The sequence below is a fragment of the Dendropsophus ebraccatus genome, chromosome 14 (assembly GCF_027789765.1).
Source record: "Dendropsophus ebraccatus isolate aDenEbr1 chromosome 14, aDenEbr1.pat, whole genome shotgun sequence".
Taxonomy (NCBI): domain Eukaryota; kingdom Metazoa; phylum Chordata; class Amphibia; order Anura; family Hylidae; genus Dendropsophus; species Dendropsophus ebraccatus.
The window spans coordinates 55,562,516-55,579,869 of record NC_091467.1 but is presented as its reverse complement, the minus strand read 5'-3'; the positions used below and the strand labels follow the sequence as shown (position 1 = coordinate 55,579,869).

Genomic DNA, 17,354 nt, shown 5'->3' with positions numbered 1-17,354 from the left:
ACTGGTGTGTCATAACAGAGTGCCGGTGAACCTACTCATACAAAGCCGTGACAGATGACGGATCCCTACACATAGCTGTCACTGAGACACTCATCTGCATGGAGGAGAGGGGGGTTTTGGCAGGGTGTGGTAATATTACATAACTCCCAACACAAAACTGACACCTGTTTTGAAATCGTATACCAGTGTGGGAAGTGTATACAAGTGTATACCACATCCAGCCATTACACACCACTCCACTGTGCAAATACAGGGCACAATAGCATGAACATCCCCGGCTGCAGGGTTTCCTTCCACTGCTGTGTACTGGGCTTCAATGGCCTCTCTTTCTTAAAGTAGGTCAGTCAAACAACACCCAAGTAAAGGTGTGCACAGAGTGCGCTAGAGTCATCGGGAGAGATTCTCTAAGCCAAAGAAAATTGTGACAATAATGTACAACATTTGGGTGACACTTTCCCGAATTGTTTATGTTCACAATTCTCCCCTTTCCCCAAAAATGGGGACTAGAGGGATATGTGTTAGGGGTATGGTCACACTGAGGAATAGGTGAGGAATTGAAGAGGAAAGTTTTCCGCTTGAAATTCCTCGCCTATCCAGTAGAATTTGAGCGGAATTCAAGCCCCATTGACTTCTATAGGATTTCTCTAGCGGAATCCGCTTAAAAAGTTGACGTCAATTCTTTGTGTGGATGGCGGAATCTGCCCAAGCATACAATGGAGTCTTTGGCACGGGTGGAGAGGAAACAGGGAGCACACCGGGGCAAGCGGCGGAATCCTCAGGATGTGTTCCGCGAGAATTCCGTAGTGTCAATGCACCCTTAGGCTATGTTCACTTAAAGGGGTACTCCAGCGGTGGGGGAGGGGACTTCTTTGCTGGGACCGGGACTGAAGGAGGCGGGATCCGTTTCAAGTCCGCTCAGATCCCGCCTCTGTCACTGAGTGGCTGAGCGGACATGAGACGTCACGTCTCGGGCCCGCGTCAGACACCCGGGAGCGGCTGGGAACCGGCCACCGAAGCGCCGCAATGCGGGACCCGCCGCTGGAACCGGGGAGGTGAGTGGACGTCTTTTCCCTTGGCCACCTCCTCCCCGGTCCCAGCAAAAAAGTGCCCCCCTCGCTGGATATTATATATCCATATTATATTTGTAAAGGACAGCCCTTATTTCCATTAAAACGACGGCCGTTCTTTTCATACTGCAATGTAACGCATTGAAGTCAATGGGACAAGTGCCTTCGTTTTCACACAATGTGTTGAACAACGGCTATTGTTTTGAGCGCCAAACAATGGCCATTGTTCAATGCATTGTCAATTCTTTAAATAGAGAGTGGCAGTATCGGAGCCATGTGAGCTCTCCCATAGACAGGTGTACACTGACGCAGGCAGGACCGCTGCGGAATTCCGCCTGATTTACTCAGTGTGAACATACCCTAAAGGCCAGTTCACACAGAGCAAAACTGGCGGAATTCCGCGACAGAATCCCGCCAAACACTGGCTGTCTATGGGAGGGCTTGCGCACCCCCTCTCTCCGCGCACATGTCAATTCTTCTGAGCGGAGAGAGGAGGCACGCAAGCCTTCCCATAGACAGCCAGTATTACACTGAGTTTCGCAGAATTCTGCCAGTTTTACTTCGTGTGAACTGGCCCTAAGGGTAGAAAGCGGATCCGTGGCAGAAAAATTCTGCTTGACAATTCTGCAGTGTAAACAATAGAGCAGAAATCCCATTAAACACAATGGGAAATTGCTCTGTTCATATTTTACAGGAAGAATGCCAAGCAGAAATTAAAAGCGGATTCCGCTTCAAATTCCTCAGTGTGCACATACCCTTACTGATCAATATACTAAGGAGATTGGCTAATCTGTGGTGAAATCAGGTGTAAATTTGCAATTTGTATTTGGACAGGAACCAGCATGCACCAAAATAGTAGAAATACACCTTGTACAATACAGTCAGCATGTTAGACCCTCAACAAACAACTGTAGTACCCACTGACATACCCGGAACCTAGACTATTTGTCAGATATGAACCTAACCTAATGTAGGCACATGATATGTATACTAAGGGCACGGAAAGATTATCTGACAGATTATCTGCCAAAGATTTGAAGCCAAAGCCAGGAATGGACTATAAACAGAGATCAGGTAATAAAGGAAAGCCTGAGATTTCTCCTCTTTTTAAATCCATTCCTGGTTTTGGCTTCAAATCTTTGGCAGATAATCTGTCAGATAATCTTTCTGTGTAAAAGGGCCTTAAGTAAGGTTTTTTCTAGCTCTGTATGCTAATGTTTATGTCACATGCTGCTGTAGCACTTCATGTCCCGTCACACAGGGTTATTACTGCCAGTTACAGTGCGTTTACACAGGCAGATTTATCTGACAGATTTTTGAAGCCAAAGCCAGGAACAGACCATAAACAGGGAACGGATCATAAAGACTGAGATTTCTCCTCTTTAGAAATCTATTCCTGGCTTTGGTTTCCAAACTCTGTCAGATAAATCTGCCTGTGTAAACGCACCATTTGGAGCATCAATTGATTATACAGCAAGCCGGTTAGCAAAAAAAAAAAAAAAAAAAAAAAGGTAGACACACTTACCTCATTCCCCCATGGCTTCCGGTGTGACATCATCCGCTCCTTGCTCATCACTCTCCTTCCTTCTTCTGAGATGGGCTTTTCTCAGTGGGATCTGCCTGCTCGGCCAGTCACTGACTATTGGCATCTTACTTTGCTGCATTTCTTGCACACCTGCCCTTTTGCACAGTGCTGGATGTCTGTAGGGCAGTAATATACACCGTGGGGGAGATTTATGAAGCTGGTGTAAAGTGAAACTGGCTCAGTCGCCCCTAGCAACCAATCAGATTCCACTTTTCATTTCCCAATCAGTCTGTGAGGAAGAAAAGGTGGAATCTGATTCCAGTTTCACTTTACACCATGTCAGATATCCCCTGAACTAAGCTCCCTCCAGAGGCCCCTGCAAGTAGGTAGCATTAAATCTATATGTATAGAGCTGCATGTCCGAACAATGGAGAGCTGAGATATACAGTATTTAGATATATTAAAGGGGTTATCCAGGCTTAGAAAAACATGGCCACTTTCTTCCAGAAACAGCACCTCTCTTAGATTATTGTGCAAAAAATCGTTATATCGTTTGAATTTAAAGGGGTAGTGCAGCGCTAAGAAATTATTCACAAAATAACACACATTACAAAGTTATACAACTTTGGGCTATGTTCACACTACGTATATGTCTGGCCGCATATTTTTGCGGCCGGACAAATACGTGTTAAACTCCGGCCGGGAATTTACGCAAGTTGCGGCCGGCTACGTACGGACCGCGAACTTACGCCCGTAGTCTACTTACGCTTCCCGAGCGCCCTACGTAGCGATCTGACAGCGGTCTTTTACTTGGAAATCTTCTCCTAGCCCCGGACACCCCACAGAACCTTTTGGATCGGCAAAGAAAAGTGGAAAAATGAAGAAATCGCCACTACGTACGGGACCGCATGTTACGCTACGGACGTAAGTTACGGCATTTTTGTCCTCAAACAATGGTCTGGTTCATTTTTTACGGCGCCGCATATGATCCGGGCGTAAGTTCGTACGTAGTGTGAACTGTGCAGCCGTACATCGTATACTTTCCATTGTATGCAAACTACGTAAATCTCCGGCCGCTTATTCACGGAACGCTCTACGGCCGGAAACTTACGTAGTGTGAACATAGCCTTGTAATGTATGTTATGTATGTGAATGGCCCCCTTCCCCGCCCCTGGGACCCGAAAGTGTAGTGCATTATACATACCTGATTCGTGTCGACCCCCCCTCTGACGTCTTCTGACAGTGATGTCATCTTCGGGAGGCCGGCCGACCAGCTCCTGCTGGCCCTCATGCCGGCCCCCCTCTGCCGCGTCATAACTGTGTTCAGCAGTGATTGGCTGAGCATAACTGTGCTCAGCCAATCGCGGCTAAGCAGCTGATGACTTGTGCCGCGTCATCAGCTGCTCAGCCGCGATTGGCTGAGCATAACTGTGCGGCAGAGGGGGGCTGGCATGAGGGACGGCAGGAGCTGGTCGGTCGGCCGGCCTCCCGAAGATTACATCACTGTCAGAAGACGGCGGACGGGGGTCGACACGAATCAGGTATGTATAATGCACTACACTTCCGGGTCCACGGGCGGGGGGCGGGGAACATGGGGAAGGGGGCCATTCACATACATAACAAAGTTGTATAACTTTGTAATGTGTGTTATTTTGTGAATAATTTCTTAACGCCGCACTACCCCTTTAAGCGCTTTTCTTTCAGTGTGTATGCAGGCAACGATTAAACCTCTAACGAAAAGTTGTTTGTGTGGCGCTGACCATAAAATTGTTAGTTATTTGTTAATCGTTCTTAAAAGGAGTCCACCACCATGAAAATGCCGCCTAAGCTATCGGCATCATGTTATAGAGCAGGAGGAGCTGAGCGGATCAATATGTATCTTTATGGGAAAAGATTCCCATGTCTTAATGCTACAGAGTCCCGTCCATTAAGTGACCCCGCCCACTGGACTCCTTAGCACACGATGAGCAGGGATTTCAATCTACATGTTACACGGAATAATAATTTTTGCACAAGTTGGCTCCCCATCCATGATTTAAAGGAAGAGATGTGTCAATCTCAATGAGCAAAGTCAATGAAGACTGATGTGAGCTGCCTGCTGGACAAATCTTCTAAAGTTAAGCATCTTACAGAGATCCAGAATTAAAGTGAATGTTCATTCTGCTGAAGCAAAAAAAATTTTCATTACCCTGTCGGCACCATTGCGGTGATCCTGGGGACGCGGTTCATTCTTCATCTTGGTGACTCCCCAGGCTTAATTCCAATGAAGGCGTGTCACCGAGGGGAGGGGATAGTGTTACAATGGGGGCGCCGGGGCCATCTCTATTTCATAGAGCGGGCTGCTGCACAAGAAGAAAACAGCAGCGAGCGTGGGAACCGGGCAGTGTTTTGAACAATGGACTGTGCCACCGGGGTCACCACACTGGTACCAACAGGGTAATGAAATTTTTTTTTTGCATTAGGAGATGGTACATTCACTTTAAACGCAGGATATTTCTGCCTATACTGTCCTGTTATGCCACTGCCCTTTGATAGGGATGGGTTTTCCGAACAAAAGTCCACCCACATGGTTGCACCCTAGCACCTCTACATGTCATCCCCTCAACAGTCTAGTGATACATGGAAAACTTTTTTGAACAACATATATATATATAGATAGATAGATAGATAGCGGTGGTAATTAAAGGGGTTAACCAGGATAAGGAAAAAAACAGCTACTTTCTTGGAAAAACAGCGCCAACCCTGTCCCTCAGGTTGTGTGTGGTATTACAATTCAGCTCCATTTTCTTCATAGGAAGTGAGCTGCAAAACCCGCATCCAAACTGAGGACATGAGCGGCGCTGTTTTACCTCTTGAATGAATTCTGCAGTAGTGCTACACCATGCGCCACGCTTTGTAGAAACAAAAGACCATTAAAAGCCAGTAATAAACCTTCACTCCATTTTAATTATATAATACACAATATATTGTAGTTAGTGTCTTTCAAAATAAATAACTTTCTTTGAAACTCTTTGCATATGCACGGCAAGCAAAGGATAGCATTAGGGCATGCTCTGTGCTGCAGGACACATTAAGACATGTCAGCTATGGTAGAAGTCAGAAGTGCTTCAGTGTTGAATGTCAGTCACATACTGCGAGAGAACATGGTGGTATGATGACTATGAGATTTAGAGTGAACTGCCTGCCACCCCCTGTAATGTACTAAGGATGAGAGAAGCCAGTTCCCAGGGTCTATTGGAGATCTGGTCCTCGAGATGTTGGATGGTAGCGGCTTCTCATTACTGATTCTTCTTGTCATCTGGGGGAAAGTAAGGAGGTGGAGGAGGAAGGTCCTGTAAGAACACAAGGATTGCATTTGTTATAATTGATCCAACAATAAGGTGGCAGTCATATGACGAGATGTGCAGCTATACTTTCTTTTATCCTCTCCAGAATGGATGAGAAAACTATGACTTTGTTAGACATTTTAAGGGGTTGTTCACCAAACATTTTTCTCTTTCAAGTGCCAGAGATTTGTAATTTTTACTTCTATAAAAAAAAATCTCCAGTCTTCTAGTACTTATCAGCTGCTGTATGTCTTGCAGGAAGTGGTGTATTCTTTCCAGTCTGACACAGTGCTCTCCGCTGCCACCTTGGTCCATGTCAGGAACTGTCCAGAGCAGCAGCAAATCCCCATAGAAAACCTGTTCTCCAGAGTAGAAAAAAAAATACCACTTCCTGCAGGACATAAAGCAGCTGATAATTACTCTGGCACCAGTTGATTTGGAAAAAAAAATAAAAAATTATGGTGAACAACCCCTTTGTATTTGCTAGATCGTCACTCACTTACTGAGCCTATTACACTGCTCGAATATTGTGCAACAAGGGCTGTGTCTATATATCGTTAGTGATGTCCGTGCAGCTCTTGCTTTAAGTGTAAAATAAGAAACTTTATAAATAACTGTCCCCGGTGTTCTTCTAGCTTCTCCATGCTACCCTCAGCCACCTCTGGGACTTCTGAGCCGGTCCCTGCAGTGACAGGCTGTTCAGCCAATCACTGGCTGAGACAGGACACCGCTGCAACCAGCGATTGGCTGAGTGGCCTGTCACTGCAGGGACCGGCTCAGAAGTTCCAGCGGCAGCTGCGGGGAGCATGGAGAAGATAGAAGAACATCGGGGACAGTTATGTATAAAGTTTAATATTTTTTATACAGATTCATCAACCATAGGCTGCTCATCACTATTACACAAAGGATGCACGGTCAACGGCCAATGATTTTTTAACACAATGAAATACAACGATCAACTAATGATCGTTCTTCGGCTTATCGTTGTCTTTATTACATGGAGTGATAACTCGCTGAATCGGCCTGATTGACCAGATTATCGTTCTGTGTAATAGGTCCTTTATCCAAAGGTGGCAACCAATATGGTGGCAATATGGTGGCACTTCCTGTTGTCATTTTTGCAAGAAAGCAAAATGGAGATTGGCAGCATGTGGAAATATAGGGAAGCCAAGATAAAAGTTCTGACTGCTGGGGGTTTGGGTGCTGAACTGATGAAAACCTTTTATATGTATTAAAAAAAAAAGGTCAATAAGGCTTTAGGATCTGTGCCCATTTATTACAACCATCCTCTAACATACTTACCGGTGGCATGTACAGGTGTGGAGGATTGGACTGACTGCTGTAACCACTGGCAGCCGCTTCTGCAGCCTTGGCCTCCGCTGTAGAGCAAGGAAAAGCACAAATGGGAATCAGAAATGGGCCACGTGTTAGACACTCATTTATCACTTTGATTATAGTATGTACATATAAATACCTTCAGAGACTCTATATTTCATCCACATTCTATCTTGTACTTACATAAGTAAAATCTTGTTTGAAGAGACTCTGTCAGCAGGTTCATGTGTCCTATCTCATGTGTCCTATCTCAGGGTAGCATAAACTAGTGACATAGAAGCTGAACAGAATGATGTATCACTTACATTGTTCTGTGCAGCTGATCCAGAGATATCCTTCTGAATAACATGGACAATAAGAAGTCCTCTCTATTATGTGCGCAAGCTCAGTAGTCCTGGATATTCATGAGAAGCAGAAAACTCCACCCACCAGCTGCTGATTGGCAGTTATCTATCCATGATGTGTATAGGCAGTCACCTGTCAATCAGCAGCTGGAGGGCGGGGGGAGGGGTGTGGCAAGAACGACTGAACAGATGTAAGTAATACACCAATCTGTTTAGCATTTCTGTCACTAGTTTATGGTATATTTGGTATATTGGCAATACATAAGGGACAGATGGGAGAGAGCATGGCTGCAAGAAAAGACTGCAGTTTGTCTGTGGTCTTCTGATACATAGCTCTGCACATCACCTACTGACACAAAATAGCAGGATTCTTTTTTTTTCAATTAACGCTGTATACATTGTATATATTGAAATTGTAGCATTAATTTTATTACACAGTTCTTGGATCACTGTTGGAGCACCAACATGTGTGTACCATTAAATAAAGCCAAAAAATGACTGTACATACAGGACATGCCTCTTCTGTTAAAGATACATATGAACACCTACCTGCTGGAGTAGAAGCCAAATCAGGAGCGCTGGCAGCAGCCGGTCCCATGGGCCCTGGGTACGGAGGAGGAGGAGGATGCATGTATGCCAAAGAACTGTCCTGCATAGATGGTCCTGGATAAAAGTCTGTAAAACAATTTATGAAATTCATAAGGTCAGAACATACTGAATTAGTGTGTACCAAGTGTCTATGCTGGAGGAGAAATCTTTGAACTGCTTGTGTCAGGCGACCTCCAGTGCACAACGGCCCAAATTAGCATATGGGATTACAGGCAAATATAATGGGAATCAGGCGGCAGATTCAAAAAAGCTTCAAACCAGCTGAATGATACAGTGGTATGTAAATCTTATTACTGGCCATGAGGTGGTACATTCGCTTTAAAAAGGTTGTCCAGTGTAAGACTGGAGGGAGTCAAAGTGCAGGAACACACATTGCAGATACGGGCCAAAGGTGGACGTGGATCCAGCTGGATGGAGGAAGTCCAACACCTTCCTTTATGTTTCCTCTGTCCAGCTGGATCCACTTCTGCCTTTGGCTCTATTTTCGCTGCAGTGTTTCAGCAGTGTGTTCCTTGCCTCCAGGATCAGAAAAAGAAGAAGTCGTCACAACACTGACAGTTGTTTTTACAGCAATTGTGTCATCCCAGATGTGCAGTCAGCTCCCTCCGAGGTCCTGACTCTTACCTGAGCGGTCCCACTTTGTATCTCAGTAAACAGCCATCACAACGTTGTTGCTTCTTCCTCTTTTGTGGTCCCACATCTGGCTCATAGGGTGCATGCAATGACTCTTATGAAGAACATGCATACACCCTACGGGTCAGACGTAGGACAACCGAAGAGGAAGAAGCAGCATTGTCGTGTCGATAGCTGGTGCCCCAGCTCCATAGCAGCTATTTAAAGGTGTTATCCAGGATTACAAAAAACACAGCTATTTTTTGCAAACTCAGTACCACAACTGACGTCAATAGAACTAAGCTGCAGAACCACACCCAAACTAGATCCAAGAGTGGTGCTGTTTCTGGAAGAAAGTGGACATGTTTTCGTAAGCTTGCAGCTCTGCCTGATCCCTGAGCAATAAAGTGGTTCTTTAACAACAATAGAGATGTTGTGCTGTATTCCTGATTCCACATCTATGTATGACCAGTGCCTGCTCCTCCTGACTCTACTGTGCCTCACTCAGATTGCTATAAACATGGGCTGCCTGCCGCAAATCTTTTACCTCTTCCTGACTGATGATTTGCTGCCTGCCCATGACCTCTGCCTACATCTCAACTTGCCTTATCTGACCCCTTGATGCCTCATACAGGATCTTTTGGTCTGCTAGGCCAGATGTTACCCATATTGAGACCACTCTTAGAAAGTAACCAGGCACTCAGTAGCAGCAGAAGTCCCACATTCTGGGGTGGAGTAAAGCATGAAAACCTAGAAGGAACTTAGACTCCATAGTCTAAGACCAACCGTTTGCTTAGTGGTCCTCCAGCCACCTCAGGCCCCTGCAAACAGGCCAGAACAGGCTAGTAAGCCATGATTTTGTAAAATGGGAAAACCAATTTAAGCTACTCATACGCCTTAGAGCAAAACTGCTAACTACAGTGGGTCGGGCCATGTATGTGTTACAGGGGTGCCAGGCGGAATAGCCATCACCATATTTAGTTATCAAAAGTCACCGACTACCTTGTTAACAGAGATCTTTATATATAAAGGGGTTGTCAGCAAAAGGAAAAGTAAACATAGCAGCAGCCATAGGTAGAATAGTTTTCCATCATGCTACCATCATGCATTGCTGATGTCATGTAAATCTGTCCACCACCATCTGGACTGCCTTGGCTGCCATAGAGCAAGTCTTCACACACTTGTGCACGTGGTGGATTTATCAAAAGTGCAACTGGCGCACAACGGTAAAAGGGTGAAAATTTTTGCACAAATTTGCAAACATACGCCGTGCAACTGAGCATGCCTGTCCACCAAGCTGAAGCAGCACTACAGGTCGTAACCCTAGGCAACAAGCTACACACATCACATTTAGGGCCAGTAACAGATTATGTGGGAAACTGCTGAAAATATTCACTTTTGATTATCACTTTGTATTGGTTTATATCCCGGAATACCCCTTTAAATGACACGTCTTTAGGCGACTGTGTAGCCATGTCCCTAAGCTGTGTGCACACAAAATGTAAATGTGCAAATATAATAAATCTTACCTGTAGGTGGTGGTGGGAAGGGATAGCCAGCAGGAGGAGGATAGATCCCGTTAGCTGCAGGAGGTGGATAGGCATATCCTCCATTGGGCATATATGGGAATGCACTGGATGGTGGTCCCCCTCTTGAGGCTAAGAACATAAAAATAGGTGTGGGGGGGGGCATATTTACTGGTATATGTTATTACTTGGATATAAGGACACACAGGAATGGACACAATGTCATCTCACATCTGATTATAAGACCATGGTTTTACACATAAGAATATATATATATATATATATATATATATATATATACACACACACCTTTGTGTGTGTGTCACTTACCTTGTGAGGCCATTTGCAGCATTTGTTGGCCAAACTCAATAGCTCCCCCAGCAGGAAAGATGAGTTTGAATGTGGCAGAGCCTTCCCAACCACCTGTAGATGAAGCACAGGAGGGATAAGATGGATTACAGAGCGCTGTCCTGGCACAATGCCACAGGCCTAATGTACATCTTGGCAGAGCATGAAGGTGATATAATACCCCAAAGCACATAAGATAAGCGGATACTTGGATATTGCTTAAAGGCAAAGACACAGCTGACTGACTATAGCCAAAGATAATCCTTCATGAAAAGATAAGCTCTAAGAGCGGGAATTGCAGCAATATGCCTGACTGCAGTATTGCAGAAGCAGAGGAGGGCTGTGTGCAGGTATGATGATGTCAAGGGTCATCGAGTCACTGCAGATCCTTTACAATGTGATGTCAGCAGCTAAGATTTGTACCAGGATACCTAGTAATTGTAATATTGCTCATATTAATGCAACCTTATTAAAGAAATAAAAATATTATTATTTATTATTCTTTTTACATTAAATGGCAGCAGTAAAAGGATGACACAGCCTTCTGCTGCCAACAATGGCTGTGTCAGGAACAGCAGGGCTGCTCAAGCCTTGGTCTAGTTACATATTGATAATGCTGCTGCATGCAGCGCTAGCAATATTGAGCCTCCCCTAATGTTAATTCTAATGGATGTTGGCATTAGAATAGACATTAGACTTAGGGAAGCTGTCTGCGTCACTAGTGCAACAGCCGCTGCACTTTCACTTTCATCCCCACTCACTCTTAAAGAGGTTGTCCGGCGATAAAAAATTATTCACAGAATAACACACATTACAAAGTTATACAACTCTGTAATGTATGTTATGTCTGTGAATGGCCCCCTTCCCCGTGTTTCCCCCCACCCACGCTAGACCCGGAAGTGTGGTGCATTATACTCACCGCATCTCGTGTCGTCCACGGTCTCCGATCGTCAGCAGTGACGTCTTCTTCGGGAGGCCGGCGGATCTTCCCGAGTGCCGGCCACCCTCTGCAGCGTCATCCGAAGCTCAGCCACGATTGGCTGAGCATAACTGTGCTCAGCCAATCGCGGCTGAGCGGCTGATGACGCGGCCACGTCATCAGCTGCTCAGCCGCGATTGGCTGAGCACAGTTATGCTCAGCCAATCGCGGCTGAGCTTCGGATGACGCTGCAGAGGGCGGCCAGCACTAGGGAAGATCCGCTGGCCGCCCGAAGAAGACGTCACTGCTGAGGATCGGAGACCGTGGTCGGCACGTGACAGGTATGTATAGCGCACCACACTTCCGGGTACACGGGTGGGGGGTGGTGGGACACGGGGAAGGGGGCCATTCACAGACATAACATACACTACAAAGTTGTATAACTTTGTAATGTGTGTTATTCTGTGAATAATTTTTGATCGCCGGACAACCCCTTTAAACACTGTGCTGTGGCTGCTATCCTCCTGACAAAGGATTCGTCCCCCAGTATAATGTCTATTCTAATGCTAACACGCATTAGAAAAGACACTAAGTAAGTCTCTGTATCATTATTGCTGCTGTAAGGGCCCTATTCCATCGTTAAATCGTTCGAATCTAAACGATAATTGTTCGGTTGAATAGCAGTTAACGACTAACGACCGAACGAGAAATCGTTGATCGTTCAATAAGACCTGGACCTATTTTTATCGTTGCTCGTTGCAAATCGTTCGCATTGAAAAAGACATCGTTCGGTCATTCGCAGTAGTGACAAACGCAAATAGCGACGACAAGAAGACCGCAAGAACGATCATAAGTAACGATTATCTTTCTATGTAAATGGGTGAACGATTTCAGGACTTTCGTAATAGTGGTCGTTTGGATCATTTATCGTTAACGATTATGCGAACGATAATGGTCCCGTGGAATAGGGCCCTAACTGTGCCAAGACCAGAGCTTAAGCAGCCCTGCAGTTCCCAACACAGCCACTGGACAATTCAGATGAAATACCATCAGTACATGCTATACTGCATCCACAAAAATGGATGCATCTGTATTATCATCCCTCTTTAAAGATGTCCATCTTCAGAACAGATGAAAGTACAACATGCAAGTATATATAACTATATAAATATGCAATATATAATACAGCAATGCGGCATCAGCATCAGTTCCATATTACGGACCACAAAAAAGTGACGCAATACGGACGCAAAATGTGGTCATGTGATAAAGGCCTAACAGGCAGCAACATCTGGATTACATCTGAATAACCGCCATGTTATACTGCATATCCCCTGTAGCGGCTGCTGCAGCTGTACATGTAGCTGGAAGAGTCTTCACCCTGCAAAATTAGCTGAGATCCTATTGACTTTAATAGTGTCCATTGGGTAAACAGGTCCATTGCTCTGGGCGAGGGTAAAGAAAACTATATATATTTGTGTAGTGAGTAAGGAACATTGACGCCATTTGGTCACATGGAGGAGATTTATCAAACATGGTGTAAAGTGAAACTGGCTCAGTTGCCCCTAGCAATACCTCATCCAGACTTGTGCTGTTAGGGGGCGACCTTCTCCGCCGGCGGTGCTGGCCGGGTTCTGGTGTGGTGTTTTTGGGTCTGGTCCTGTGATATGGGGGTCGCAGGGCCGTCCCATGGCCCCCGTTCCCTGACTATGCGCGCCTGCGGGGTTGGTGGCCACTGACTGGCACGGTGTGGACTTAGTGTAGGGACCCATGTGTATCAGATACCGGCACGAGGTACCGGCACGAGGTACATGGGGCAGTATGGCTTGATCAATTCATACACAAAATTCTGATGTGTTTTTTATTTAGCCTAGGGGCACTAGTATCAGCCATAGGTGTGAGGTGCAGCGCTCTTTTTCTTCCCTGAACTTCACTTTACACCATGTTTGATAAATCTCCCCCATTATATATATTTTCAGCAGTTTTGCAAAAAATAAAAAATTGGACTGAATCTAGCAAAGAAGATATATGAAGACTCCATGAAGAATCCATATGCATCTCACCTCCCGGCTCAGCTCTCACTGTGCCCTTGATAAAATTGGCCCCGAACACAGGCTGCTTGATCTCACAGTCTTTCATCAGATAGAACGGCATCATGAATGACTGCATTGGGTCGCTTCCTTTAGAAGAAAATATCACCTGCAGGAGTAATAGTGACATTAGCTGCTTTATGATTACATTATGGCCGGTACCGGCAGTACTCTATATAACCCTCTTTTGGCATTGAAGATGGTCACCAGTGATGTTACCATGATGAGGCCATAGAGGAAAAAGTTTCTAAGGGGGGAAAGGTTTACACAGACAGATTTATCTGACATTATTGAAGCCAAAGCCAGAAATGGATTTCATAAGAGGAGAAATCTCAGTGTTTCTTTTATGACCAGTTCCCTGTGTATAGTCTGCGACTGGCTTTGGCTTCAATAATCTGTCAAAATAAATCTGTCTATGTAAAAAGACCCGTAGCCAATCGCGGCTGAGCATCGGATGACGCTGCAGAGGGCGGCCAGCATTCGGGACAGTCGGAGCCGTTCGCCGTCCGCCCGAAGAAGACGTCGCTGAATGAAGATAGAAGACTGGTGTCGGCACGTGACAGGTATGTATAGCGCACCACACTTCCGGGTACACGGGTGGGGGTGGTGGGACACGGGGAAGGGGGCCATTCACAGACATAACATACATTACAAAGTTGTATAACTTTGTAATGTGTGTTATTCTGTGAATAATTTCTGAGCGCCGCACTACCCCTTTAAGCTGGTCTTGCATATTGTGAAAAACACTGCCAGCAATCCCAATCGGTGAATAAGCATTAACCGTAATGGCTTACTCTGTAGGGTGTCAGCATTACTCTGCCCTTTTTGGTCCCTCGAAAGACATCCGGAGTACTCTCCATGTCACTGAACGCCAACTCCACATGTTCATAAGACATCAGAACACTGAAAGAAAAAGAGAGAAACATGGTAGACCTTTATCCTAAATGACCTCCAGCATCCCCTTGGATCAGCCTCTCAGCACTGCCGTGACACCTGTACTGCCCAGTGAACGGGCCGGAAGCAGCCGTCTCCATACTCTACTCTTATTAACTTATTTCTTTGTTTTACTCCTCTCAAACATAACATTACATATGTTGCTGCCCATGGAGAGACTAACAATTCCTTCCATACTTGCTATTACCTATTCAGTCTCCTTTACCCAGTTCTGAGCTGCTGCTTTCTGCTGAAGACACAAAAATATGTGTGTGAGCTTTTCTCTCAGTCTCAACCCCCCCCCCCCCCCTCCCTTCAGAGACAGCTGAAGTAAACAAGTCCCTGTCTGCAACTTTGTAGCTTCTATGTAATGCTGGGAGAGTTCATCTGAGGTCAAGTTGCTGATGAACTCACTGTGATTATCCCTTCATTACAAAGTTGCAGATAGGGACTTGTTTACATCAGCCTTATCAGAAGGGAGGAGGGGGGCTACAGAGAGAAAAGCTCACACAAAGTTTTTTGTGTCTTCAGCAGAAAGCAGCAGACCAGGAAATGATGGCTCTGTTGCTTGATTTCCATCTAATGCGCAGAGAAAGACGGTCAAATCGAACAATAAAAAAAAATTAGGGTGTCAGGATATCTGGCAATAAATGAGTAGGGTTAGGATCCATTTACACAGAAAGATTATCTGACAGATTATCTGCCAAAGATTTGAAGTCAAAGCCAGAAACAGACATCAGGTCACAAAGGAAAGCCTGAGATTTCTCCTCTTTTCCATTCCTGGCTTTGGCTTCACATCTGGCAGATAATCTTCCTGTGTAAATGGACCCTAAGATTAAAGTGTATCTGTCGCCATAAAAAAAAAAAAAAAAAAAAAAAAACTTTTGACCTGTCACAGAAACATGCCAAAAGTTTCCGCTAGGAGTTTGACTTGAGGGAGATCACAGGGAGCCAAAGAGAGAAGCGCTCAACCGTACGCTTCTACCGGCTATGTCTAGAGATTGGTGAGGGTCTTCATGATCAAAACTTTTGACATATCACTGACATATCACACAATGACAAAAAAATGTTAAGAAAAATTCTAGCACACTGGGTATGAGGAAAAAAAAAACATTTATCGCTAAGTTGCCACCAATGCGGCTGTTCCAGTGCTGTGATGACATCACATGACACTGCAGCCAATCACTGAGCTCCGTGCTCTCTTCCTGACCACTGGCTGGCGCCACCACAATCTGAACAATGACTTTTGTAAAGTAAAAAAAAAAATGCTACCTACATGAAGGGGCGTGGCCTGTAGCTTAGCAACACCCCTAAACTAGAAAATTGTGCACACGTTGATTTCCAGACAATCCCAAATGCACCGGATTTATTAAGAGACGTACAGCTCCACTGCCCTATGAAATGCATCAGTATCCACGCAGGAGTGTGTGACCATGACTTGTGCCCGGTAACTCATCCCTCACTACATCACCTCCATAAGGAATCAGCCGCAGCACTCTCACAGCTCTGCGCCCCCTGATTGGCCTGTGGCCCCGTCAGTCACGCTAAGCCCCGCCCTCCCTGATACTGGTACCTAGGATGCTCGGTACCCCAGTAGCAGGGCTCATACAGAAGGCGGTAGTGTCTCGGTAAGGAGCAGCGCTCACCCACCTCTCGCTGTTGTTGACTATGACGCCTCCGCCGTCCGTATGGTTTCTGTTCAGCGCCATGTTGCTGTCTTGCGGTAACACAAGTCCCGCACCCAGGCTGCAGCCAATCGGAGCTGAGAGCCACGTGGTTACGTAGCAACCTTTGCCACGCCCTCCTGCTTTGTGGAGGGACGTTACACTGGACTGGTCTGGTCACGTGATTGGTCCGTTGGGTTGCGGCAAAGCATCAATAACAGGAAGTACAGGAGCGCACGTGTCACTGTGACCTCTGGATTAATAAAGTTTTATAGCTTCAAACACTCCAGTAAGGAGAGGAGGAAAATCTGCAAAATATATTCATTACTGAATAGAAGGGGGTGCTGTGTGCCTGGATGATGGGGAGCAAAAGCAGGTTTACCCCCTCCACAGCTCTCTTCATTACAGCCTATGGAAGTTTCTATTAAAGGGGGTGTCCATTATACACTTCTTTCTGATCTGACATCAGTTGCAGAGAGACAATTGGACCTAGTGTGGCTGGGTTACCATGACAACCCCTTCTGGCCCCAGCCACTATAGTAACTATATAGACATTTGCTCTATGGAGTGTATGGCTCAGGCTTAGTTCACACCTAGAATTGTGCTCCTCTTTTTGGTCAGGATTTTTAACTAACCATGGGTAAAACTGAGACTAAGGGTCCTATAACACGAGCGGATTTTTAACGACTCACGATAAACGATCGCAAACAAGATTGTTTATCGTTAACCTGAAATCGTTTACCATATTACACAGAACGATGGTCGTTAGGTCGTTACTACGATCGTTTATTCCTTCTGATCCCGGCACAACAATGAACAATGCGCTATTACACTGAACGAGTAGTGAACAAATGCGGAACTTGAGCGAACGAATGTGGAATTACAGCGAACGATTAACGATAATTTTAGGTTCAGATCTAAATCAATGACATACGAACAATTCTTTGATCGTTGCCTGCAATTACACAGAACGATTATCGTTTGAATTTGAACAATATAACGATTTTTTGCACGATAATCGTCCCATGTAATAGGGCCCTAAGACTGACTTATAGT

General features: G+C 45.4%; 1 protein-coding gene across 1 annotated transcript; it reads right to left on the bottom strand.

Moving 5' to 3' along the window:
- Nucleotides 1–5,518: 5,518 nt before the first annotated feature.
- Nucleotides 5,519–16,451, bottom strand: WBP2 (WW domain binding protein 2). The gene is made up of 8 exons (XM_069951680.1): nt 16,285–16,451; nt 14,496–14,604; nt 13,675–13,810; nt 10,675–10,767; nt 10,348–10,476; nt 8,147–8,272; nt 7,221–7,297; nt 5,519–5,924 (listed from the first exon to the last, which is right to left on the bottom strand). Exons 1-8 carry the CDS (start codon nt 16,341–16,343, stop codon nt 5,871–5,873), a joined length of 783 nt encoding a protein of 260 aa, XP_069807781.1. The 5' UTR covers nt 16,344–16,451; the 3' UTR covers nt 5,519–5,870.
- Nucleotides 16,452–17,354: the final 903 nt, after the last annotated feature.